We start from the raw sequence: 25,347 nt of genomic DNA on the forward strand, positions 1-25,347 counted from the left end.
ACCGGGCTGGGGATGTGGCTCAAGCGGTAGCACGCTCGCCTGGCATGCATGCGGCCCCGGGTTGGATCCTCAACACCACATACAAACAAAGATGTTGTGTCCGCTGAAAACTAAAAAATAAATATTAAAAAGTTTCTCTCTCTCTTAAAAAAAAAAAAGACTATATATATATTTAAAAAACGATCTTATAACCACAGCTGCCAGCCAAGAATAAAATTTACTTGAGCTTTACTATATTACCTATTCACAGTGATAATTAGCACTGAAATACTGGAAGGTAGGAAACACAAAAAGAAACAAAAGTACCCACTCCTGAACCAGATAATCATCCAATAAAATTTTTTTGAATATTGTGAGGAATGTGAGAAGTTTTTTTTTTTTTTTATATTTATTTTTTAGTTATCGGTGGACACATCATCTTTGTTTGTATGTGGTGCTGAGCATCGAACCCGGGCCGCACGCATGCCAGGCGAGCGCGCTACTGCTTGAGCCACATCCCCAGCCCTGTGAGAAGTTTTTTGACACAGCAAGTTTCTTGACTGAAACTGCTTCCTTAGTAGAACAGAAAATTTTATGTGCAGGCTTGTTTTCCTTGTACTTCAAATCAAAAATTATTTTTATGTTTTCTTTTTTTAGGCAAATTTCAGGTGATGATACAGAAGCTATAGAACATACTGAAATGCAAAGCTTCCACAGTGTAAAGAGATAAATTATTCATGTATAAAGTATTTCAAATAATATGATTTAAATACATTGTTGGATGTTTGTATAGGAGGGTCTGTTTCATCTGTTTAACATAGACTAAGACAAGGGGTCATTCTGTTAGGATATAAACTTCTTATTGAAACTATTCAAAATGAAAACCTAATTTCAAATAACTGGACACCATATAGGACTCTTTAAACATTTTTGTTTAGAGATATGTATTTAACCACAGATGGAGAAGCAAAAGCAAGGGTTTGTTAAATTAGCATGAAGAAAAGTGTGCACCAGTCAGAATATTTGTGTAAGAATGACAAAACTTTGATAATGTATGGATTTGTTTTTTATTATTTCTATATAGCAAACAGTATAGTAAATTAAGCTTAATTTTTATTTTATTGCTTATAACTTATTTTTATTGAGAATTTTTATGCATGATTTCATGTATACATTGTGTATGTGTATATATTTATTTAAATACATATGACTATCTAAATGGCTTGAAAGCTTAATTTCACTAGATTTTAGTCCTTCATAGCTCCATTAATGTAGTCAAAGTGAAATATAGATTAGTTTAAATGAATTTGGTGATTCCAAAGCCAAGGAATATTAGGCATGTTGTGGGAAATTTTATACTTAGTCTTGGTAAAGTCTGCCTTTCAACTTTTTTCACCATGCACCCAATTCCTGTTGAAAGTTCTAACATCTTTATCCCCTTATTTACTTTGCTGAAAGGGCAGAGGAGTAAATAATTAATTATACCAACATTCATTGATCACATCTTCTCTGTGAGTTGGGGTCATTTCTTATCTAGCATCTCTTAGCACCTCTTCCAATTACTTATCTTTCTTAGATTATCTGGCTTAAGCAGATACCTCTTAAGCTTTTGTTAGAACTCTAAATGCTGGGGTATCTGCACTTTGATTTTTAAAACTGTACTTTGTTTCCCATTTCATTATTATTACTCTTGTGCATGTATCTGATAGGGAACTCTGCCTGAGAATCAGTGACTTGCCAAATAAAATGTTTCACTGTGTGAAACTGGCAAGTTAAAGAAGTATGACTCCTTATAATAAAATGGTTGAAAAATTTATATTAAAAGAATGAAATAGAAGAGAAAATTCAGTTAAGTTAGAGGTATACCATTTTTCTTTCAGAGAAAGGTACAGTATTATAAAGAAAAAAGAAAAAGGATCCCCCTCCCCCGTTTCCTTTCTGCTTCTCAGTGAAGGTATGGGTTGAATGAAGGCTTTTGGGGTTTATGTGCAACAGCCTTTTGCTGACCATGAAATGACAAGAATGAAGATGAAAGCCATCACACTGAGGAGGATGCAGATAGAATGTACCTGAATTGTTTTTCTTAATTCTGGAACTATTTTACCTATTAATTTTTTAATTAGGTGAGATATCAGATTCCTTATGACATTCAATCCACTTTTTGTTGTGTATTTGATTACTTATAGCCCAAAAGAAACCTCTCAGTAGAAACAAGGAAGAGTTAGATTATTCAAGAAATAGTATAGGACAAATAAGCTTTTTTGCCGGGGGGTGGGGGGGTAAGATTGATGTGTTGTTAAGACAGTAAAATCCTACAGTGCTAAAGAAAATATGCATTTACTCTTATGATCTTGTAGTGAAGGCCTTTCCAAAACACAAATGTAGAAAATCATAAAGGAAAATGGCAAACTAAAACTAACATCTCTTCGACAAACATTGGGAAAATTGAATGTCCACATGCAAAAGAATGAAATTGGGTCATTGCCTTAACATTATACATAAATATCAGTTTAAAGTGGATTGAGAACATATACATAAAATCTGAAAATTTCTGGAAGAAAACGGGGAAAGCTGTATAACATTTGTTTTGGCAATAATTTATTGCATGTCACACCCTCAGCAAGATAAAAGCAGGATGACAAATGGGATTTTATCAAACTAAAAAGCTGCACAGAAAAGAAAGCAACAGAGTGAAAAGCAACTTAGGAAAAAATGTATTTGGAAATCATAAATCTAATAAGGAATAATACACAGAATACATTAGAAATTCTTTTTTTAAAAAAGAGAGAGTGAGAGAGAGAATTTTAATATTTATTTTTTAGTATTTGGCGGACACGACATCTTTGTATGTGGTGCTGAGGATCGAACCCGGGCCCCATGCATGCCAGTCGAGTGCGCTACCGCTTGAGCCACATCCCCAGCCCATTAGAAATTCTTGTACCTCAGTAATAGAAAACAACTGGGTTGAGAAATAGGCAAAGAACTGAAAAAACATTTGTTCAAAGAAGACATACAAATGCCCAACAGGTATATGCATAAAATGTTCAACATAATTAGTTTGGGAAATGCAAATCAAAACCATAATGAGATACCACCTCAAGCTCTTAGAATGGTGTGCATACACACACACACACATACACGGTGAGTTGCAGTGGGGTGCACCTGTAATTCCAGATACTTGAGAGGCTGTGGCAGAAGGATCTTTTGTTTGAGCCCAGCCTGAGTGACAAGAGTCCTTTCTTTAAAAAAAAAAAAAAAAAAAGTATAGAGAAATTAGAACCCCTATGCACTGTTAGTGACTGTAAATTGGTACAGCAGCTATGGAAAACAGCATAAAGGCTCCTAAATTTTTTTTTTTAAAGCACAACTACCATGTAACCCAGAAATACACTTGTATGCATGGTCTGTTTCAGTTTCTCTCTACCTACTGACAAAAAGGTATTTGATGTTGATCCAAACACCAAAACTATTTCCCCACCTTGAGCCAACACCCATTTAACAACTCCTTTTTGCAGACATGCTAGGTAGAACATTTTACTGTCCCCTTTAGTAATACAAAGCAGCCTCTTCTGTACAAAGTTTCCTTAGTAAATGCATTGGACTGACTGATCACTCTGTTAAGAATTGAAATCACTCCCATGACACTGCAACGTATTTTTTGTTTTGTTTTGGGTATTGGGGATTGAACCTGGGGTGTTTTGAGTCACATCCCCAGCCCTTTTTTTAATAAAACATTTTATTTAGAGACAAGAGTCTTGCTGAGTTGCTCAGAGCCTCGCTAAATTGCTGAGGCTGGTTTTGAACTCACCATCCTCCTGTATCAGCCTACCCAGCTGCTGGGATTATGGGCATGTGCCACCATGCCCACCTGCAACATTACTGTTAATAGCCAAAAGGTAAAAACAATCTAAGCATCTAGGGATGCAAGGATAAAAAAAAATATGGCATATACATACAGTGGAATATGAGCCTTAAAAAGGAAGAAAATCTTGTCATGCTTCAACATGGATGATCCTTGAATACATCATGTTAAATGAAATAAGCCAGTCACAGAAGGACAAATACTACATGATTTTGCTTATATATCTTAAGTATTCAATTCATAGAAACAAGTGTAATGATGGTTGCCAGGACTGGGGTCAGGAATAAACGGGAGTTGTTAGAGTATAGAGTTTTTGTCATGCAGGTTAAAGAAATTCAGAGATTGGCTGTACAATGTGCATATAGTTAATACTGTGTTGTACACCTAAATGTGTTAGGACAGTGGATTTCTTAGCTTTTTTACCACATAGAAAAAATATGAAGTTTGCATAGCAAAAAGCAACATGAGAATGTTAAAAGGAAAATATTTATAGTGTGTACCATAGATATAAGTGAATATTCACATTTAAAGAGCATTTATACATTTAAAACACATCCTTTAACTCAGCAATTCCATTTCTACATTTTTTAAAAAATTGAGCCCAATTTTGGGGGAATTCTGGTCAAAGGAAAAGAAGGTTGAAAAGGAAAAAAAAAACTATATATGAAAATACTAATACTGAAAACAAATTTTATATCAGGTAATGAGAACATTTAAGTACTTATGGTGAATAAGTACTTGGACTATTAGGCTGCCATTTAAAAATGAGCTTTATAGTTGGGTGCTGCGGCTCACACCTGTCATCCCACATACTCAGGAGGCTGAGGCTGAGGCAAAGGATCACAAATCCTGAACAATTAATTTAGCAAGACCTTGTCTCAAAATAATAGTTTTTTTTAAGCATTTTACAAATTAACTTTTTTTATTTTTTTTATTTTTTAGTTCTCGGCGGACACAACATCTTTGTTGGTATGTGGTGCTGAGGATCGAACCCGGGCCGCACGCATGCCAGGCGAGCGCGCTACCGCTTGAGCCACATCCCCAGCCCCCTACAAATTAACTTCTTACAAATCAAATCTTGAATTTTGTTTTTATTTTTATTTTGAGAATTTTTTAAAAAAAATATTTATTTTTTTTAGCGGTCACAACATCTTTGTTTGTATGTGGTGCTGAGGATCGAACCTGGGCCGCACGCATGCCAGGCGAGCACGCTACTGCTTGAGCCACATCCCCAGCCCCTATTTTGAGAATTTTTAATATTTATTTTTTAGTTCTCGGCGGACACAACATCTTTGTTGGTATGTGGTGCTGAGGATCGAACCCGGGTCGCACGCATGCCAGGCGAGCATGCCACCGCTTGAGCCACATTCCCAGCCCCTCAAAATAATAGTTAAAGAAAAAAAAAAAAGGCTGAGGATGTAGCTCATTAATAAGAGTGCTTGCCTAGCATGTGCCAGGCCCTGGGTTCAATCCTTTGTACTCTTCCTGGCTGTGCCCTCCTCCCCCAAATAACTGACAACTAACAAAATATAGACAAAATTTCATCTACTTTTATTAAAACTAGAGGTACAGCTGTTGGTTGTCTGATTAGTGTTGTTTATTCCCAATGTTTATTACCTTTTACACTTCTTTTTAGACTGAAAAGGCTTCCAACCTCATTTCCTCATCTTTAGATGATCATGTTAGACATTTGTGACCAATAGGGGAACACAGATCTGATGGAAATTCTGGAAAAGGTTTTTCTTTTGGTACTGGGGATTGAGCCCAAAGGTGCTTTATCATTGACCTAACATTCCCAGCCCTTTTAAAATTTTTTTGTTGAGACAGATTCTTCCTAAATTTGCAAAGGCTGACTGGCCTCAACCTTGGGCTCCTCCTGCCTCAGTGTCCTGAGTTGCTAGGCCCAGGCCTTTTTGTTTTGAGAAAGGGAGGGTCTCACTAAGTTGCTGAGGCTGTGATCTTCCTGCATCAGGAATCAGGACAAACTGCTGCAACTATAGGTGTGCACCACTAGCCTTTTCTGTCTTGAATAGAGACACATTGCCTTCAACTGTAGCAGCAATCTTGTTGCCATGAAGGGAAGACTAAAGAAATCTGAGACTTTGATATTGTTGAGTCACTGAACCAAGGCCAGTGGCCCGTTCCTCTATTTTCTTGTTCTGTGAGGAAAATAAATCCTATTTGTATAATCATTGCCACTTAAACCTTCTGTTACTCAAGTAGAAAGCATTCCTATTTGATGCAGAAACAGATAAATTCATACAAACAAAAGACTTGTCAGAAAAATTAAAACACTCTACCTCTTTGTAGGGTATTTTTGAAAATGATTTGTTAGAAAAAGTTGTTTATGCAATAAAGCACTTAATAAACTTATTGAGCTTAAAGAGAAAACATTTGATTAATTCTGTTGTTGACTCACATTTGCCATTTAATCTAGATTATTGTCTAATTCTAAGGACATTATCTTGTTTTGTTCAAAAGTAAAACAAAGTTTTGATAACCAAAACACATTTTCAACAAAATTTATATGAAGACATGTAACGAACAATGAAATAGCACCGGGGACCTTTATAAAATTCCATCACACAGTTTCTATACAGGCATCTTCACCAATAACTGGCACTCAATTTATTTTAAATCATGTGACTGCAGAAAACTATTCAAATTGTTCATCAAACACCAAGTGGGATTTTCCAAAGATATTTCAGAAAATCAATTCAGTCTATATTCTTTTTATCAACTTGAGTTGCACAGGTTAAAATGAAGACCTTTCACACAGTGTTGAAGAAGTGATAACAGCCTGTACTTGAATTGGCATTGCACTTCATCAGACTTAGGCTGCCTTCAGTAGAAATAGCTTCTATCCCTCAGAAATCAGCTACATCAAGATGGCTCATCAGCTAAATCACGTTGGTCAAAATACCTGAAAAATAATGTAGTGTATGCACAAGTATATTAATTATAGCACTACCTGTAGTAGCAAAAGACTATGAACAATCCAAATATTAATTGATAAAGGGAAATAATAAACTACAGTACATTTACATGACTGAAAACTGCACAAAAGGAACTAGAAAAATAGCTACACTGCTACAGAGTGATTTCTAGGATTAAGTGAAAAAAAACATGGTACAGAATAGATTGTTCAGTATACTATAGTCTTGTAGGCACATAAGTTTACTTATACATATTTATTTATACTTTTAGAGAAAATGAAAGGATAAACGAAAAGTTAATAAAATGATTATTTATAGGAGAAAGGAGAACCGGGATAAAAGTAGATGCTAAAGTACTCCAAATGTATCTTGAATTCTGGATGTTGTAAACATTTTATGTGATTAAAAACAGGTGCAGCTGGGCCAGTGGCGCATCCTTGTAATCCCAGTGGTTCTTGAAGCTGAGACAGGAGGATTGGGAATTCAAAGCCAACCTCAGCAATGGTGAGGAGCTAAGCAACTCAGTGAAGCAGGAGTATTGCAACTTAGTATCAGCATCTTAGTGAGACCCTGTCTCAAAGTTATAAAAGGGAATGAGACTTCTTATCTGAAATTGTGAAGAAGAAGAAATTCATGGTAGTTTTGGTGTGGTACCTCAAACTGGAAACGTTAAAGCAACAGTACATAGTAAGGGTTTAGTTAAGATGGAAAAGGTCTTAAATTACAGGGTTTGGTACTATGTATGATTTTAGGAATTCACTGTGGGTCTTAGAATAGGATGGACTACTAAAAAACATTAAAGGAAAAATCAAATACTCCTAAATTAGGACTGAAATATCAATTTGAACTCATGATTTTATTTTTCTAAGAAAGTGCATTATTTCCTAGCTCTGTTGACTGAAAAGGCCTAAAAACAATAACCAACTTAATAACCAGTCTGTAACTTCCAAATTGTGGTTTCTAAATACCATTTTTTTTTTTTTTTTTTGTTATTAGAAATCATGGGGCTGGGGATGTGACTCAAGCGGTAGCGCACTTGACTGGCATGCGTGCGGCCCAGGTTCGGTCCTCAGCACCACATACAAACAAAGATGTTGTGTCCGCCAAAAACTAAAAAATAAATATTAAAATTCTCTCTCTCTAAAAAATTAAAAAAAAAAAAAAAGAAATCATACTCCAGGATAACCAAATTGTGAAGTCTTTTTTTTTAACAGAAAAAAAGTTCTAACGAATACATGAATAGGGATTTTTTTTTTTTTTTTTTTGTACTGGGAATTGAATACAGGGGTGCTCTACTACTGGCCAACATCTCCAGCCCTTTAATTTTATATTTTGAGACAGGATCTTTCTAACTTTCCCAGGCTGGTCTCAAACTTGCTATATCCCCCAAACCCCACAGTCCAGTCTCCCAGGGATTACAGGCATACAACACCATGCCTAGAAGAAACTAGATGTTGAATATGTATTCTGGGGGCTGGGGATGTGGCTCAAGCGGTAGCGCGCTCGCCTGGCATGCGTGCGGCCCGGGTTCGATCCTCAGCACCACATACGAACAAAGATGTTGTGTCCGCAAAGATGGTGTGATAACTGAAAAATAAATATTAAAAAAAAAAAAGAATATGTATTCTGAAAAAGTTACCTGTTTGAGAGAGGGAGTAATGAATGAGAGATTATCCCAAAACTTAAATGTATTATGCAGTTTTATAAAAGTACTGGTATTAGAATAAAAACAATGATCAATGGAATAAAAACATATATATAGGAAAAGACCTAAAGTAAATATGTATTTATTGAGAATTAGAATTTGAGAAAAAAGTTTCCCAATAAATTTCAGGTGGAACTTTAATATAGAAATATATAGCAAATAAAAAAATGCCTCAATCTAAAAGTGAATAGGATCTAGGCAAATAAAAACTACAAATGTAGGGACTGGAAATGTAGCTCAGTTAGTAGAGTGCTTGCCTGCATGCAAGCACAAGACCCTGTCAATTCCCAGCAAAACACACACACACACACACACACACACACACACACACATGCGTGCGTATTTGAACAAATAAACAAAAGTCAAGAATTACTTCACTATACCTGCTAACCAAGCAAATTAATAAATTCAAGGCAGGAACTCTTTCGTCATCTTTACTGTCCTAAAATAAAGAAAGCAAATATTAAAATATAGTCTATTTCTTTAATATTTTTGAAATTTCTGTTTAAGATGCAAGCATGAAAATAAACTTTTTTTTTCTTTCTTTTGGGTACTGGGGATTGAACTCAGACACTAAACCACTGAGCCACTTCCCCAGCCCTATTTTGTATAAATTTTAATTTAGAGATAGGGTCTCACTGAGTTGCTTAGCGCCTCGCTGTTACTGAGGCTGGCTTTGAACTTAGAATCCTTTTACCTCAGCCTCCCAAGCCACTGGGATTACAGGCGTGCACATCCATGCCTGGCCCTAATTTTCACTTGAGAAATACTTAAAGTCATATTTTAAAATAAGATTGCTTGTTCAGAGGATTAATACTGTCCTGTAGGAGTTCCAGTTCTCATGGAACTAGATTAATCCTGTGACAGGATGCTATTATAAAGTGAGTTTGGCACTTCCCCTCTTAAACTTGTGCCACTTGCTACTCTCACACATACTCCTATGTGATGACATCTGCCATGGTGTGATGTAGCCAAATGCCAACACCTAATCTTAGACTTTCAGCCTCTAAATAAGTCTCATTTCTTTATTAATGTACTCGACCTCAGGTATTTTGTTACAGCAATACAAAATGGACTAAGACAAAGATGAAAGCCACAAGTGGCAAAACTCAAAGGCCTGAGTTATTGTCATCTTGGATATTATTCATCTACCTTCAGGCTTCCTTTTTCTGGGAAAAACATCTTTATTTTATTTAAGCTATTATTATTTGGAACTTTTTTGTTCTATGGGCTAATCTAATTCCAACTAATAAAATATTCCACATTTTTCCTATTTATTGGACACCTCCTTTATTGCCATATAAATTGATACTTTCAATACGAAATAACAAGTTATGACTTACCACTAAGAGTCTCACTTCAGAGCACCTTCTTGCAAGCTGCCGAATCAGTGAATGAGCCTCAGGTAATAAAGGTTTTTCAAGGCAAGCCAACAAGGCATAAAGCCATCTTCCCTAAAGAGAATTTTAAAAAGTACTAAATTGTTACAATTTTTTTTTTTTTTTGGTACCACGGATTTAACCCAGGGGTGCTTAACCCCTGAACCATATCCCTAGTCCCTTTTATTTTTTATTTTGAGACAGGGTCTGGCTAAGTTACTGAGGTTGGCCTTGAACTTGCAATCCTCCTCAGCCTCCTGAGCTACGGGATTATAGGAGTGTGCCACCATGCCTGGTAACCCAGACAAATATTTAACCATAAATATAATTTATTTTTCTAAGTGTCCAATATTGTGCCTGGCTATTTGCTATAAATAATTCATAGAACATTTAACAGTATTATGTTTGGATATAGACAAAGGATAATCTGGAGAGGTAGGTGATGACTCTTATAGATACATGACACTGGTCACTTTAAAATATTCCCTGATGCTCAAAGTCTTCATTTCATTAATTCTTACCACAGACAAAAATTAAAATACTATGTATATAAATCCTTGAAAAAATTAAGATCCACTTTTCTTTGTCCACTATAGACATATATACAAATCATTATATGCTTTCCCCTAGATCCATATGAAAGAACAATTCTGAAGACAAAATAGTGTTTTGGTACTTCTACAAACATAAGCTGAATTTAGTCCCAATCCTTTTTAAAATAGGCTTTTTTTTTTTCCAATTACAAAATTATAATCAATTATTAGAAACAAAACAAAAAAAAACAAAAACAGCATTCTTGTTATCTGGGTAAACTTTCTACTGATTTTTAAAACATCTTTTATCCTATGTATATGTACAACTTTTTTCAATAAAGTTCCATCATTATCATTTTGTAGTTGTCTTTATTTATAACACATAATAAACATACCCAATGTTGTTTAACAATATTAATGAAAGAACATCATTGGATAGTCTCAACATGGCATGTAGAAATTCCATTTAATAACATGGAAATGTTTATTATTTATTATACATTACAAATAAAATGATGGTGTTGAAGGGTATGTAGTTCATTAAACTTTCTGAGATACAATCATCATAAGAATGGTATAACTAAGAATGGTTATATCATTTATATTTATTACAAATATAGTTTAACCAGTAAAATTATGTATACTACTAGCACTATACACAATTTAATTCTGAGCAATTTCACTTTGGGGAACCCTGAAAAATATTAGGGTTTATTTTTCTTTTAGAATAAAGTTTAAATGGTGATTTATGAACACACTAAGTTCTTCAAGTAGCCCTAAATCAACAATAAGACTTTTTCTTTAAATGAAAATATTAACATCCTGCTTTGCTTAATGAGTCGTGGAATTCTCTTCTAGGTTAAAAAAAAATTAAAACTTGACTAATTTTCAGTGAAACATTTATTATATAAAGCTAGTATTTAGTATTCAAATATCTTCTACACTGAGAAGTTGCTCCAAACCTCTACTGATTGCCTGTAACATATTTATACTGAGAGGTTCCTTAACATCACTGTGATTATGCTAGAAAACAAAATCAAAACCCCCAAATGAAAACAAAACACCAAACCAAAAAGCTGAAAACTTCTAAGAGGTTCACACTTGGATGATAAAATAAGGCTATATTTCTCAAAAACATTAGACAGTAATTTTAAGAAGAGAAAAAGTAGAAGATCCCCTTTTTCCTTCTACTGGTTATGATACACAAATTTCTGGTGATATATTTTTAATTTAAACACTGATATCCTCAGGATTATTTGGACAGTACAGTTACTTGGATAAAGGAATTAGATACTTTGATAGTTCTAAGATACAATACTCAAAATTACATTTAAAGGGTTAATGTTAAAATTCAGAGTCAGCTGTCAGTGGTTTGAAAACACCTTAATGATTCCTCTGATGATATTATAAAGACTTTTTTGGTACTATGCTTTCATTAAGTAACAGGAAAGGCCAAATTTACCATCTTTTTGAGTGGATAATATTTATTTATTTACTTTGCACTACTAAAGACTAAACCCAGGACCTAAAACACACAAGGCAAGCACTCTACCACTACATCCTCAATCCTTTTTACTTTGAGACAAGGTCTTGCCAAGTTGCTGGCCTTGATCTTGCAATCCTCCTGCCTCAGCTTTCCAGGTAGCTGGGATGACAGGCATGTGCCACCATGCCTGGCTTGAATGGATAATCTTTTTTTTTAGTTGTCAATGGACCTTTATTTTATTTAATTTTATGTGGAACTGAGAATTGAACCTAGTGCCTCACACATGCTAGGCAAGCGCTCTACAACTGAGCCACAACCCCAGCCCCTTGAATGGATAATCTTTAGAAGTTAAAAAGAACACAAAATATCTTAGAGCAAAGAATTAAAAAAAAAAGATTAAAAGAAGGTATACAAATCAAATAATGTTTTAAGAGGTTACTATTAGACATAAAGAAATGATATAAATTTTTAAATTCAATATCTAGATAAACAAGTGGCCTAAGAACACAAAGTTATCTTCTGAAGGTATAGCTAATATACCAACCCATGGGATAAATACGTTTTTACTGATATCAAAAGAAATGAAAACTACATTTAATTTAAAGTAAATCTGCCTAGTTTGAAACATAAACACAACCTATAAAAAAGTTGGGTCAAACTATTCAGAGTTGCTGATAATCAAATGTTTTTAAGTTACAAAAAAGGGAATTCATATAGTTCAACTTAAATGGAATTGCAGAGAATAATAATAAATTTGAGTATACACTGCTGATGATATTATAAACCAGTTCAGGACTAGGGATATAGCTCAGTTGGTAGAGTGCTTGTCTTGCATGCACAGGGCCCTGGGTTTAATCCTCAACAACACACACACACACAAAAGATGAAACATATATAAACCAGTTCATTTCTTAAGGAGAACAATCTCGCAAAATGTAACAAAGGCTTATAGAAATTTGATCCAATAATTCTAAATTAGAAATATCCTGAGAAATTAATGTGAACTTTTATAATTTAATCATGACTGCAAAAACATAAGAATGCAAGTGGTCAATAATTTAATTCCCAGTACTGGTGGGGGGAGGGGGGCGGGATGGGCCAAGTACATGGTATAATAAAATTTTTTTTTTTTTAAGAGAGAGAGAGAGAGAGAGAGAGAGAGAGAGAATTTTTAATATTTATTTTTTAGTTCTCGGCGGACACAACATCTTTGTTGGTATGTGGTGCTGAGGATTGAACCCAGGCCGCACGCATGCCAGGCGAGCGCGCTACCGCTTGAGCCACATCCCCAGCCCGGTATAATAAAAATTTAAGGGCTGGGGATATAGCTCAGTGGGTAGAGTGCTTACTTCACATGCACAATCCTTAGTACCACCAAAAAAAAAAAAAAAAAATTAAAAGAATGAAAAAAAAATCTGAAAAAACAAACAAACAAACAAACACCTTGGTCACCAGGGCTGGGGGTACAACTTGGTGTTAGAGAGCTTGCCTAGCATGTGTGAGGCTCTGGGTTCAATACCCAGCACAACAACAATATATATATATATTTTTCATTGTATTTATGGAAGTGACTTATCTAAGCCACTTTGCTGAGGTAGTCTGGGAAGCTTAATATCTGTTACACAATGTTGCTTATTTGTCTTTCCCAGGAGACTATAAGCTTCTAGAGGGCAAAGATTATATCTTATGCTTTGATAAAGAGCTCTGAACCTGGATATACTCTAGTGAATATCCTAAAATGTGAAAAATCTTTGTAAAAATTAAATCTACTTCAAAGGACGGCATCCTATTTTTTTTTTTTGGTTTCAGAATTGAACTCAGGGGTATTTAATCACTGAGCCACCTCCCCAGCCCTTTTTTTATATTTTTATTTAGAGACAGGGTCTCACTGAGTTGCTTAGGCTCTTGCTAAATTGATGAGGCTGATTTTGAACTTGCAATCCTCCTACCTCAGCCTCCCAAGGCACCGGGATTACTGGTGTGTGCCACTCTGCCCAGTTGAATGATAACATTTCTTAAAATCATAAATTAGGAGGAGTAATCATGTAACTTATTTATTTAATATCCACCAAATTTACCCAAATTTAAAGTGAGAAATGAGCTGTGATTACAAAGCAATTAAATAAAGGGATAGTGCAGCAGAATTGTTAGGAATAAAGATTCTACAGTCAGATTGCCTGGGCTTAAATCTAAGTTCCGCCATTTATAAACTGTGTGATCCCAAGCAATCTACCAAACCCTTTGTGTTTTAAATTCCTTATCTGTAATTTGGAGGATGATTACAGTTCATATGTTACTGGAGTGTTCAATTAGTTTTTCCATTTTTACAAAGTTCTTAGAACAATGCTTGCTTGGCATGTAATGCCATTTTTTATATGATTTTGTGGTCTGAATTTCTAGGCCATCTTATAAAATGCATTTCAAACTTGTTCAAGCTAGTGCTACTCCAAATATAGCCTGCAAATTGATTATCAATCTGTAACCTAATTGTTAGTGATCTTCATGAGATAAACGGCTTGCACAAGGATATAAATCAATTCTTTAGTTGATATTTTTTCCCTAAAGCAAAGCTTTCTCAATGAAGGAAATAGCATATTGATTTATAATCTAGTATAAGCTCTGAATTTTATTACAAACAAGCACATTTTTGTATGTATGTGTGTGTGTGTGTATATATATATACACACACACACACACACACATTTAAATATAAATACTATAGAGTGACATCTTATTATAAATATATATAACCTGCCTGCATTATGAAATAAAAAAGATGCAATACTACCAATTCTGGAGTAAAGTCTCTTTCTCCAAACCAATTACTCAGATATTCCAAGACACTAGTTACTGTTGCCTAAAAAAAAGAAGATAGAATAGGAAAGAGTTGTATTAGTAATAAAGTATTTACAAGTTTAACAGGAATTCCACAAAGCTTAGTTAGAAAACTGACTAGTAATTTGCTTAGATGTCTCACCTAGTAAGGAAAGATTTTTAAGACAAATATATTTATTCTGCTTGGGTTTTTTGTTTTTTGATTTTCTTTTTTTGTAGTGCTGAGGACTGAATCAAGGACCTCTCCCATGCTAGGCAAGCACCCTACCACTCAGCTACAATCCCAGCCCAACACAAATATTCTTACATTCTCAAGTATCAACTAAGGCTTTAGTTTTAATCTTAGGATTTAGTTTGTAACTACTAATTTTAGTTTGTAACTACTTGAAAAAATTCATCTGCTCTTAAAAACAATTCTTTATATAAATAACTTCCATTTATTTCTCAACTTAAAAGGTCAAATCTAGGGCTGGAGTTGTGGCTCCATGGTAAAGCACTTGCCCAGCATGTGTGAGGCACTGGGTTCGATTCTCAACACCCATATAAATAAATGAATAAAATAAAGGTCCATGAACATCTAAAAAAATATTTTTTTTAAAAAAGGTCAAATCTAAAAATTAGCTAGAGAAAGATCTCTTTTAGAACTATACAGATTAAATCACTATTGAAAATATTATCTGCAAAAAAGTTCACATTAGGCATTTGGTATACTTATATGTGGGTACTTATTAAAAAAAAATCATGCTGATGAAACTTACTATGACCATTAAGGTATCTAAATGCAAATGATCAACTTAGTGAAACTACCATCTAGAATGATTTCCAGTTGAATAGGACACTCAAAAAAAATTTTTTTTAATCTTCCAAGGGTATTTAGTGCTATGTAAAAGCAAAACAAAGTATTTATCTTTTAAATGGATAACAGAGTCCCTACTCCTGAAAGACTGAAGAACCAAATTCTATACTTCTCCCCTTTTGATCCTAATCTTTACCTTTTGATCCCAATCTTACATAATATGTCGGATACCTAGACCTAGAAATGTTAACCTAACCTTAATAATTCATTCAAACTTCAGAGTCTTAAGACTTATTATAGCTGAAATGTACATAAATGAATACCCTGGCACCATATTAAAAAGTATGAGCCCTAGAGTTAGATTTATCTGGCATAGAATACCAGTGCTTTTACTTGCTGAAAAACCACCAGCCAGTAATTCTTTTTTTTTTTTTGCACTGAGGAATGAACCCAGGGGTGATTTACCACTAAACTATATCCATCCTCAGCCCTTTTTATGGTTAATTTCAAGACAAGGTATTGCTAGGTTGCCAAGGCTAGTCTTGAACTTACAATCCTCCTGCCTCAGCCTCCTGAGTTGCGGGGATTACAGGTATGTACCACCACACCTGACTACCTGCAAGTTACTTACCCTTAAATTTTGTTTCCTCACTTATAAAAAAATGATTATTAATAATAACTCCCCACAGGTCCCCACAGACTGGGCATGGTGGTGCATGCCTGTAATTCTAGCAGCTCAGGAAATTGAGGCAGGAGCATTGAAAGTTCAAAGCCAGCCTCAGCAAAAGTGAGGCACTACACAACTCTGAGAGACCTTGTCTCTAAATAAAATACAAAATAGGGCAGGGGATATAGCTCAGTGGTCAAGTGCCTCCAAGTTCAATCCCTGGTATCCTCCAAAAGAAGAAAGAAAGAAAAATAATAACTCCCCACAAAGGGATATAATAAGGATTAAAAAGAACCACTGAAGAGCATACAAGAAGGTCTTGCATGTTGTAAATATTAGATAAATGTATTCGAATACTTCTATACACACTGCAAACAAAATAATACATATAATATCATTATTAGATGGAGTTTTACCTGATTCATTCTGCTAACAATACTAAGCAATGGAGGAAAACCAATCTGAAAGAAAAAAATGAGACTGAAATCTATTAATGCATATAAGAAAGATCTTCATTTTTTCCCCAAACAAGTGAATTTCTTGCCACACAGTTATTTAGTAATACAGATAAAAGAAAAAAAATGTTTCACTGCCCATTATGAGACATTCTAGAAACTATTGTTTGTAAGGCCCAACAAAATAATATCTCAAAATGTGAATATATAAATTTAAAAATAATTTTAGTAACCAAAATGTCCTAAGCATGAAATTTTAAAAAAGGTACTTGAAAAAGTTAAATATAGTCAATAAAATTATAACACATTGTTATATTAATATATCATAGACACTATTTAAAAATCTTCAGTGAAAGTTAAAGTTTTCAGCAATTAAGGGCATTTGAATTAGAATGGTATTTTTTAAACCTAATCTGACTCAATTTTTAAAGTATACTGCTAGGCACAGTGGGATTACAGAATCCCACCTATTTGGGATGCTAAAACAGAAGGATTACAAATCTGTGGCTAGCCTGCCAACTTAGTGAGACTCTGTCTTAAAAACTAAAAAAAGCTGGTGATGTGTAACTCAGTGGTAGAGCATCCCTAAGTTCAAGCTCTCATACCTAAAAAAAAAAAAGAAAGAAACCAACCAGCCAACCACTACGGACTTAAACAAAACTTCAGAACTAATGCATTAAACTTTATGTCCTTAAATGATCTTTCTAACATGGTATGTTTTTACTTGTCTATATTCTGTTAACAAGGTAAATAAATAAATACATTTCTTTACGAAATTAAAACTTTTAAATGTAGTATACATTAAGTATATTATCTAAAAGAATAATAGGTTGTCTAAGAAAGAGTGTCAAATTAGCTTCCCTAAAGATTTTAGTCTATTTATACTCCCACACTAGTTAGAAGAGTGCCTGTTTTCCCAGGCTTTGTCAAAACAATATATCAAACTTTCTTTGCCAATATGTTGACCTGAAAAATTGTAGATCAGCAGAGGTATAAAGTTATAGTTCTATTATAAGTGAAGTTGGGAATATTCTCATATAAGAACAATTTGTATTTCCTTTCTGTAAGATATCTATATCTTTTGACGGTTATTTGTTTTATTTTGTTTTGGGGTGGAGGCTAATTCTTGGCTTTTTAATGATTTTTGGAGTTCTTTATATTTTGAAAATACATTTATTTTGTTTTGTTTGCAGTACTGGGACTTGAACCCAGTAAAGCTCTACCACTAAACTACATCCACCTCCACTTTTTCTTTATATTTATTTAATTTTTAAATTTTAGGTGGACACAGTATCTTTGTTTTATTTTTATGTAGTGTTGAGGATGGAACCCAATGCCTCATGCATGCTAGGCAAGCACTCTACTGCTGAGCCACAAACCTCAGCGCCCCCATCCCCTTTTATTTATTTTTCAGACGTGGTCTTGCTAAGTTGCCCGGGCTGACCTCAAACTTGCGATCCTACTGCCTCAAGCTGGGATTCTGGTATGAGTCACTGTGCCTGGCCTGGAAAAAAATAAGTTTTAAACAGGAAAAAAATAATATGGTACCATATCTGTTGAATAGAACAATATAACATAGGAAGTAGTAATGAAGATGTATGCAATGTGTTCTATAGGAACATCTGCAAACCCAGAGGCAGATAAATTCTGAAAGACAAGCAGCTGGCCACATAATTATAATTAAAGTCATGTAAAATTTAAGTATACCCCCAACATTTCATCTCTTAAATATGCAATTTACTGGAGGATCTTTCTAACAGTGTCATGTTTTCTTTTGCTTCCGTGACTACTTACAATGCTTTATGTGACCTATACCTAGTCATTTAAAAAACCCAAATCCTATCCATCTCAAAATTATTACATAGTTAAAACGTAAGAGATAAGAAGTCAATCTAGATTAAGCCAGAGTAAATTATTTTTGAAACTTCGTAAGTTACAGAATCTATAAGCTAAGTCAGTGGTTGGCAAATATTTTCTATAAATAGTCAGATGGTGAATATTTTTAGGCTTTGCAGGTCACATATAATTTCACTACATGTAAACATTTTATTTGTTTGTTTCTTTTTTTACAATCCTTTTGAAATATAAAAACCACTCTAAGTTTATGAGGTGTATAAAAATAGGTTATAGTCTATATTTGGCCCATGTTGTAGTTCACTGACCCCTTTATACTAAGTGATAAACCAAAATTAAAATACTTTTTGTTTTGTTTATCCACATAGTACCTACTTGTACATAATCAATTCCAGGACTTTCATTTGTAGCTGGTCCAATAGCCCCTTCAGCACATAACCTTTCACCCAGACAAAATTTTTTCCAGCCTTCTTCATCTTCAGATTTTGGCTGAAAGATGAAAAAGAAATTAACTTTTTTCCAGGTATTTATTTTTATACTGAACACTAAAAATAGAAATAAGGATCTCCCATATCCCTACACCTCAATACAAAGATACAGTACCAGTTAAGGGGAGAACTGTGTCCCCAAATTAATATGTTGAAGCCCTAACCTTCATCTAGTACCTTAAGCTGTGACTGTATTTGCAGATAGAGCCTTTAAGGATATGATTAAACTTAAATGAAGGCTCTATGGTGAGCTCTAATCCAATCTGACTAGGAAATCTGAATAATCTAGGAGTTTATTTTTTCCCTCCTCTGAAGATAAAGAGCCTTAATTAGATTCTCAGAAGCAATATGTGATTTCCCAAAGATTAAAAATGACTGCTGGAGGGCTGGGGTTATGGCTCAGTGGTAGAGCGATTGCCTAGCATGTATGAGGCATATGACTGCTTGAGGGCTGGGAATATGGCTCAGTTGATAGAGTGCTTGCATAAGGCCCTGGGTTCAATCCCCAGTACCACCAAAAAAAAAAAAAAAAAAAAAAAAAGACTGCTTGGAACACCATATCCATTTCTTTCTTCCCCAACTCCTATTTTTACTTGGAAGAGTTCACATAGCTTCTGAAGAGCTTAAAATTATATATAAACTGAAAAAAAGTAGAAAATATAATTTTCCAATATGTATGACAGGTTTCACTATTATGTCATCATCATTACAGTAAAGCTGAGATGATACTCTGTAACCATGTGAGTTTACTACATGGCACCATTATCCTTCTAGGAAAACCCAATAACCCTTATTCAGTCTTTTATAATACTGAAAATATATTGATTTCCTAAAAAGCAACTATTCAGCTAAGCACAGTGGAACATACCTATAATCCCCATTACTAGAGAGACTGAGGTAGGAGGACAGCAAGTTTAAGGCCAGTTTGAGATAGTGAGACCCTATCTCAAACAAAAACAAAAACAAAAAAAGAAACAACAACAACAAAAGGTACGATTCAGAAGAATTCTTAAAAACTAGAGAGGTCAAATAATGCCTATTTGTCAACCTAAATAAAAAATTAGAACCAGAGATAAAAGTTAACCACAGGCATATTAAAAGAGGTTGAAGCAAGGGGAAGTTTTAAGACAAGAATGAAGGTTATGTCAGAGGTTTCAAAATAATAATATTTGAGCATAGTGATTAAAAACAAAACTGGAGTCATTCTGAAGTTGAACAGACAATTGCCTAGCAGATATCCTTGTAGAAGTTCTTCTGATAAGGTTGCAGTGGTCTTAGTGCAAGGTTGTAGGTTGGCAGAATCCTTTAAGATGGACTATTTGGCAACCTTGCATAAGAATCATTCATTACTTCCTGGCTTTCTTTACCTTTAATTGTTGCAGCTGACAAAAGTAGCTCCATTTTGATTATGACAACTTTTACATTTCTTTCACATATCCAAGTCTGCCCAAGATATGGTGGATTAAAACAGTAATGAAAATACCAACTTGCACTATGGGTTATTTTTCAGGCTACTAATATAATGGCATTGTTACTATTAAATAATGGTATGTGAAAGAGAATTAAAATAATATAGACTAAGCAAATGAATCCTTGAAGACTGGAAATAAATATGGATATTTCATACAGGTATACATTGTAAAACTTAAACTGATAAGCTTACATACCATAGTCACATTACTGTCCAACTGTTGTGATTTCCAGTGACTTCTATGTTTGTTCACACTCTAAAGGAAGAAAAGTTGGACAGTGATTCACAAGATGAGTAACTGAAATCACTTTCCACACAAAATTCTAACCACTCTAAAACTTGGAAAATAAGTTACAAACTGTAACATACCAATGATAACAATTAAAAAATTGATTCATAAATATTCTATATGATTTAAAATCACATATCTTAGCTTTCCAATTATAGTCTAAGAAAAGCAATAAAATCTGAAGAGGGTTTAATTGATTAAATTTGATACTTACCTGTCGAACAGTTGAAAACTGTGCTACTTGTTGCTGTTGCCACTTAAGTGTTGGGGAATAACCTTCAGGGGCAGGTTGGCATCCTGAAAGCTAGAGATCATTTCCTAAATGTTAGCATCAACCTCTCATACCTCTACAAAGTAAAAGCAAGATGAAAAATATATAAAACAAGTGAATAACTAAGTCTACCTAAGAAAAAAGGGATGGGGATATAGCTCAATAGTCGAGTACTTCCTTAGCATACACAATGCCCTGGGTTCAATTCCCGGCAACACCTCTGTACCGAAGAAAACAAAGCCCCCCAAAAGCAAAACAAAACTAGATCAGGTTTGGTGGCACACATCTGTAATCTCAGCTCCTCAGGAAGCTGAAGCAGGAAGATCTCAAATTCTGAAGTCAACCTGGGCAATTTAGCAAGACCCTGTCTCAAAGTGAAAAAAATAAATGGAGTTGGGAATGTATATAGCTCAGTAGTAGAGCTCTTTCCTAGTATGTATAAGGCCCTGGGTTCAATGCCTAGCATTGATAACAAAGAAAAAAAAAAAGATACTTTTTTGCTGGGTTTCAGTTTTCACAACTAAAAGGCTCAGGGGTCACTGCAGATAAACTGGGCTAACTGGGCTGCATGAAATAACCACACAAGAGACACAAATACCTTTTTCTTTGGGGTTGCTGTGATGGCTCCTCCAACCTTAAGGGTTCTCAGAAAGAGAGAGAGCAAGAGCACGTGCTGACCCCTTTTACTGAGGAGAAGTTATTTAAATGAAGCAAGGGGTCAGGTTTTAGGGGGATGAGTCTATCTTCATGATATCCACTGTCGGCAGGTTGACTGACACCTGGGTAGGCCACACCCAAGGGCACAGTAAGAAAAGGGGACACACACAAGACACTTCCATGGAATATTCTATCCTAAACATGGCAAGGGGTTATATTATAAAGGAACAGGTGAGCATAGCTTCACCCATGGGGCTGTAGCAAGACACATCCAGACCAACCCTCGGACCCAAGATGGGTGGGGAAAGCTTTGCCACATTTCTGCAACTGAGTGCCTCAGCACCCAGCTGGGGAGTGTAACTCAGTCACGTTTAAGGTTGGTCTCCCACACTTTTTACAGGTGCAAAATAGCAGGCATTTCACTTTACAATTTAGTCTCAGTTAAAAATGTTAGGACAGCAATGGAGAGTAAGGCAGGATGACTGCAAGTTCCAGGCCAGCCTCAGTCACTTAGTGAGGTCCTAAGCAACTCAGTGAAACCCCGTATCAAAATAAAAAATAAAAAGGACTAGGGATGTAGCTCAATGGTAAAGCATCTCTGGGTTCAATCCCCAGTATCCCCTCCCCCAAAAAGTTAGGAAAAGATCCTCAGCCACTTTAATAAAAAAATTTAAAAAATCTGGAATGGGGCTGAGGATATAGCATAGTGGTAGAGTACTTGCCTAGCATGCATGAGGCCCTGGGTTCAATTCCCAGCATAGGGAAAAAAAAATTGGAATGGTTTATAGTTGGAGTTTCTAAGAAATTTAAATGATGTAAACCCTAAATGTATAATTCAGTCCTACCATTCTATAACTGCAAAACATAAAAAGAGAGGTATACTTTAAATAAAGAAGTTTGGTATGGGCATAATACATTTAAAGAATCTTGACTTTAAAAAGTCTACTTGTTTTCTAAAACAGTGCATAGTTCACAACTGATTACATATAACCTTGTAACAATATTTAGTGGGGTCACTTTTTAAGTACTATGTATATAAGACACCATGTTCTATGAATCAAAAACTTCTGAAAAGAAGTTATATGAAACATTATAGTGTCTGAATTAAAATTTTCTTACTATAAGTATGATATAATGGAACTATTCAGAACATATAAAGGAAATTATTAAAACTTTAAAATGCCACTTCCTTTTAACTTTAGAGATATTATTCTATGACTATTTAATAGTTCTCTTTCATTTATTGATCATGTTTATTTTCTTCAAAAGAAGGGTTACAATTACATATTTCATTTGCTTGTTTACTCTCTGCCTTCCCTAGGTGAGTACAAACTCTGGGAGGGTAAGAACTTTTTCTTTCTTTTCTTTTTTTGTGGTGTTGGAGATTGAATGCAGAGGTGATCCATCACTGAACTGTATCTGTAGGTCCTTTTCATTCTTTATTTTGAGACAGGATCTCCCTAAATTACCTGAGGATCTTACAATCCTCTTGCCTCTTGCCTTTGCCTCCCAAGTCCCCCAGATTATAGAAGTGTGCCACCAACTCTGCCAGGTAAGACTTTTCTATATTATCCTTTGTTGTGTTCTAGTGCCTGGCACAACTTAGTTGCCCAATAAAAAGTGTGCTGAACCTGGGTGCAGGGGCGAACAAATGTAATCCCAGAGGCTCAGGAGGCTGAGGCTGGAGGATCTCAAGTTCAAAACCAGCCTCAACAAAAGTGAGGCACTAAGGAACTCAGTGTGACCCTGTCTATAAATAAAATGCAAAATACTGCTGGGATGTGGCTCAGTGGTCCAGTGCCCCTGAGTTCAATTCCCACCAAAAAAGTGTGCTGGATAAATAAGTGAATGAAAATGCCCACAGTTGCAAGTAGCAAGAAAGGTTTAAGACATTTGGGTTTTTACTCTTAAAAAGTGATATCAGGGCAAACTCAGAACGTGCAAAACTACATTAGATAAGATTAAACACCAGTTCAATACTAATGATCAAGACAGAGCCAGAAAAAACTTACAAAAAAAAAAAAAAAAGTAACAGAGACTCCTTTAGGACACGATTATGTCCTTAAAATAAGATGATCAAATCACTACAAATATCAGTGTTACTGAAAAATCTCTGGAGAAAGTCAACTGTCTCTATGGAGGAAAAAGTACAAGACAACGTCTCTCTTTGTAGGGACGAAATCTTACCTACACCATAATTTATACTATCGGATAGTGTAAGAAGAGCCTTAGTGTGTTAGAGAGACAGACAAACGGACAGACAAATCTCCCAGATGGTTATTAAAACTCACAGAAACATTCACACTTTGCTTTCTTTTCAACTTCTTTGGGTCAATTTGAGCTACCACAACATCTGGACACTGAGCAGCTTCGATCCTAAGAATAAGTAATAAACGCAAGAAATTTAATTACTAGTGTGCTTTACTCATGTAATAAAACAAGTGATTCATTTTAATTCATTATGAAATCAGAAAAAAATGTCTAGACTTCCGATAGAGGTACTAAACAACAAACATATGTCCGAAATTATTTAGATTAAAAGCAAGGAAATCCCAAAGCATGTCTTATGTGTGCAATCAAATTCAAAGGGAATTTGCCCGTGTCAGGAAATAATCCTGAGATTTTGAGCAGTCCCTATTTCGCGAGAGATTGGGACTAGAACAGAGGCGGGGCTTTGTGGCACACGCGTGTAGATGGGCAACAGGCGCTGTGCCCTGGACCTGGGCGGATAACCAGCCCACCCGCACAGAGCCGAATCACTCACTGAACACGCCTCAGGTATTCCTGAGGCGTCCTCGGAGGTACCGAGGGGTCGAAACCTTCCGCCAAGTCGCAGGGCTCCACCGGCAGTAGCCGGGGCATCAACTCTTCCACTGCAGACTCCGATGGTACCCACGCCATGGCCTTGGATGAGGCCGGCCTTGAGCAGCGCATGCGCCTAGTGCAGGTCATGGCGCAGGCGCACAATCAGGCAACTTTGGCGCGGAGTTGAGCAAGCGGCTGGGCGGAACGGAGAAACTGCGCGTGCGCAAGCCTGTTGCTTTTCCTCGATATTTACCCTCAGGCGGTGTGTGGCCCAGTCGGAGTTTAATTCATGCAAAAGCTATCCTGAATTGTTTCTGAAGACTGTGGGTGAACTTTTATGCATTCCTAATAGTGTTTTTTAAATTAATGAGCAATATTACTATAATTATCATTTATGGAACGCTAAATTCTTCAACCTCTGGTAGGCAATTTACATTGCACCTTAAAATTGATAGCATCTGGACATTGAGCAGCTTCCAATCCTACGGATAAATAATAATCGAAAGACATATTAATTGGTATTATTTGCTTGTTTTACTCATGTAGTAAAACAAGAGATTCATTTTAGTTAATTATGAAATCAGAAAAGGAAAAAAAAATCAAGTTGATCCAAAGAAGTTGAAAAGAAAGCAAAGTGCGAAAGGGTGGTTTTTTTTTTTTCCAGTTTCGAGGGGTAGAAGGTGACCTAAAAAGTGGTTAAGTATTGTGACTTTCTCCTAAAGAGACAAGTCCAATCTAGATTTATTTGATGCCAAATGAATGAAAAATTAATTTTTTGCTGAGATTTCTCCTGCTTGGCCACTTCAAAGATTGCTTTATTTTTATTTGAAATGATTATTACTCCTGAGGTAGCTATCACCTCCCCACAACTTTTTTTTT

The 25,347-nt window shown here is 35.3% G+C and overlaps 2 protein-coding genes and 1 long non-coding RNA gene across 8 annotated transcripts in view; 2 read left to right on the forward strand and 1 right to left on the reverse strand.

Moving 5' to 3' along the window:
- Nucleotides 1-7,907, forward strand: part of TRAPPC6B (trafficking protein particle complex subunit 6B) — a 25,750-nt gene extending 17,843 nt beyond the window's left edge. Inside the window, exons 6-7 of one of the 3 annotated variants that reach the window (XM_081289289.1) lie at nucleotides 7,190-7,281; nucleotides 7,774-7,907. In XM_081289289.1, the coding sequence (XP_081145415.1) occupies nucleotides 7,190-7,236 (47 nt within the window). In that variant the 3' untranslated portion in view covers nucleotides 7,237-7,281; nucleotides 7,774-7,907. Of the gene's footprint in view, nucleotides 1-636; nucleotides 2,626-7,189; nucleotides 7,381-7,773 lie in introns of those variants that run through there. The other 2 variants (XM_081289288.1, XM_081289290.1) reach the window with 2 other exon arrangements.
- GEMIN2 (gem nuclear organelle associated protein 2) lies at nucleotides 2,760-25,017 on the reverse strand. 4 transcript variants are annotated; one of them, XM_081289283.1, is made up of 10 exons: nucleotides 24,428-24,996; nucleotides 23,955-24,039; nucleotides 20,950-21,039; nucleotides 20,643-20,702; nucleotides 18,863-18,976; nucleotides 16,595-16,639; nucleotides 14,669-14,737; nucleotides 9,826-9,936; nucleotides 8,866-8,924; nucleotides 2,760-3,218 (listed from the first exon to the last, which is right to left on the reverse strand). In XM_081289283.1, exons 1-10 carry the CDS (start codon nucleotides 24,613-24,615, stop codon nucleotides 2,798-2,800), a joined length of 1,242 nt encoding a protein of 413 aa, XP_081145409.1. In that variant the 5' UTR covers nucleotides 24,616-24,996; the 3' UTR covers nucleotides 2,760-2,797. The 4 variants fall into 4 exon arrangements, with proteins under 4 accessions (XP_081145409.1, XP_081145410.1, XP_081145411.1 ...); XM_081289285.1 differs by lacking the exon at nucleotides 2,760-3,218 and adding an exon at nucleotides 5,081-6,764 and having other exon boundaries at nucleotides 24,428-24,927; XM_081289286.1 differs by lacking the exon at nucleotides 2,760-3,218 and adding an exon at nucleotides 8,067-8,364 and having other exon boundaries at nucleotides 8,861-8,924; nucleotides 24,428-24,966.
- LOC308646417 overlaps nucleotides 24,739-25,347 on the forward strand; it is a 4,754-nt gene continuing 4,145 nt past the window's right edge. The window contains exon 1 of the long non-coding RNA XR_014021384.1: nucleotides 24,739-24,791. This is a non-coding gene — a long non-coding RNA (uncharacterized lncRNA). The remainder of the gene's footprint in view (nucleotides 24,792-25,347) is intronic.

The sequence above is a fragment of the Spermophilus citellus genome, assembly GCF_964194105.1.
Source record: "Spermophilus citellus genome assembly, chromosome: 4".
NCBI lineage: Eukaryota > Metazoa > Chordata > Mammalia > Rodentia > Sciuridae > Spermophilus > Spermophilus citellus.

Bases quoted from the DNA above. Each gene is read 5' to 3' on its own strand.
- GEMIN2 (XM_081289283.1), bottom strand. From the start codon at position 24,615: ATGACCTGCACTAGGCGCATGCGCTGCTCAAGGCCGGCCTCATCCAAG. The intron at 24,040-24,427 runs GTGAGTGATTCG...ACTTATTCTTAG, and splicing joins GAATACCTGAGGCGTGTTCA to GATCGAAGCTGCTCAGTGTC. The intron at 20,703-20,949 runs GTAAGTATCAAA...TTCTTCCTTTAG, and splicing joins AGTTTTCAACTGTTCGACAG to AGTGTGAACAAACATAGAAG.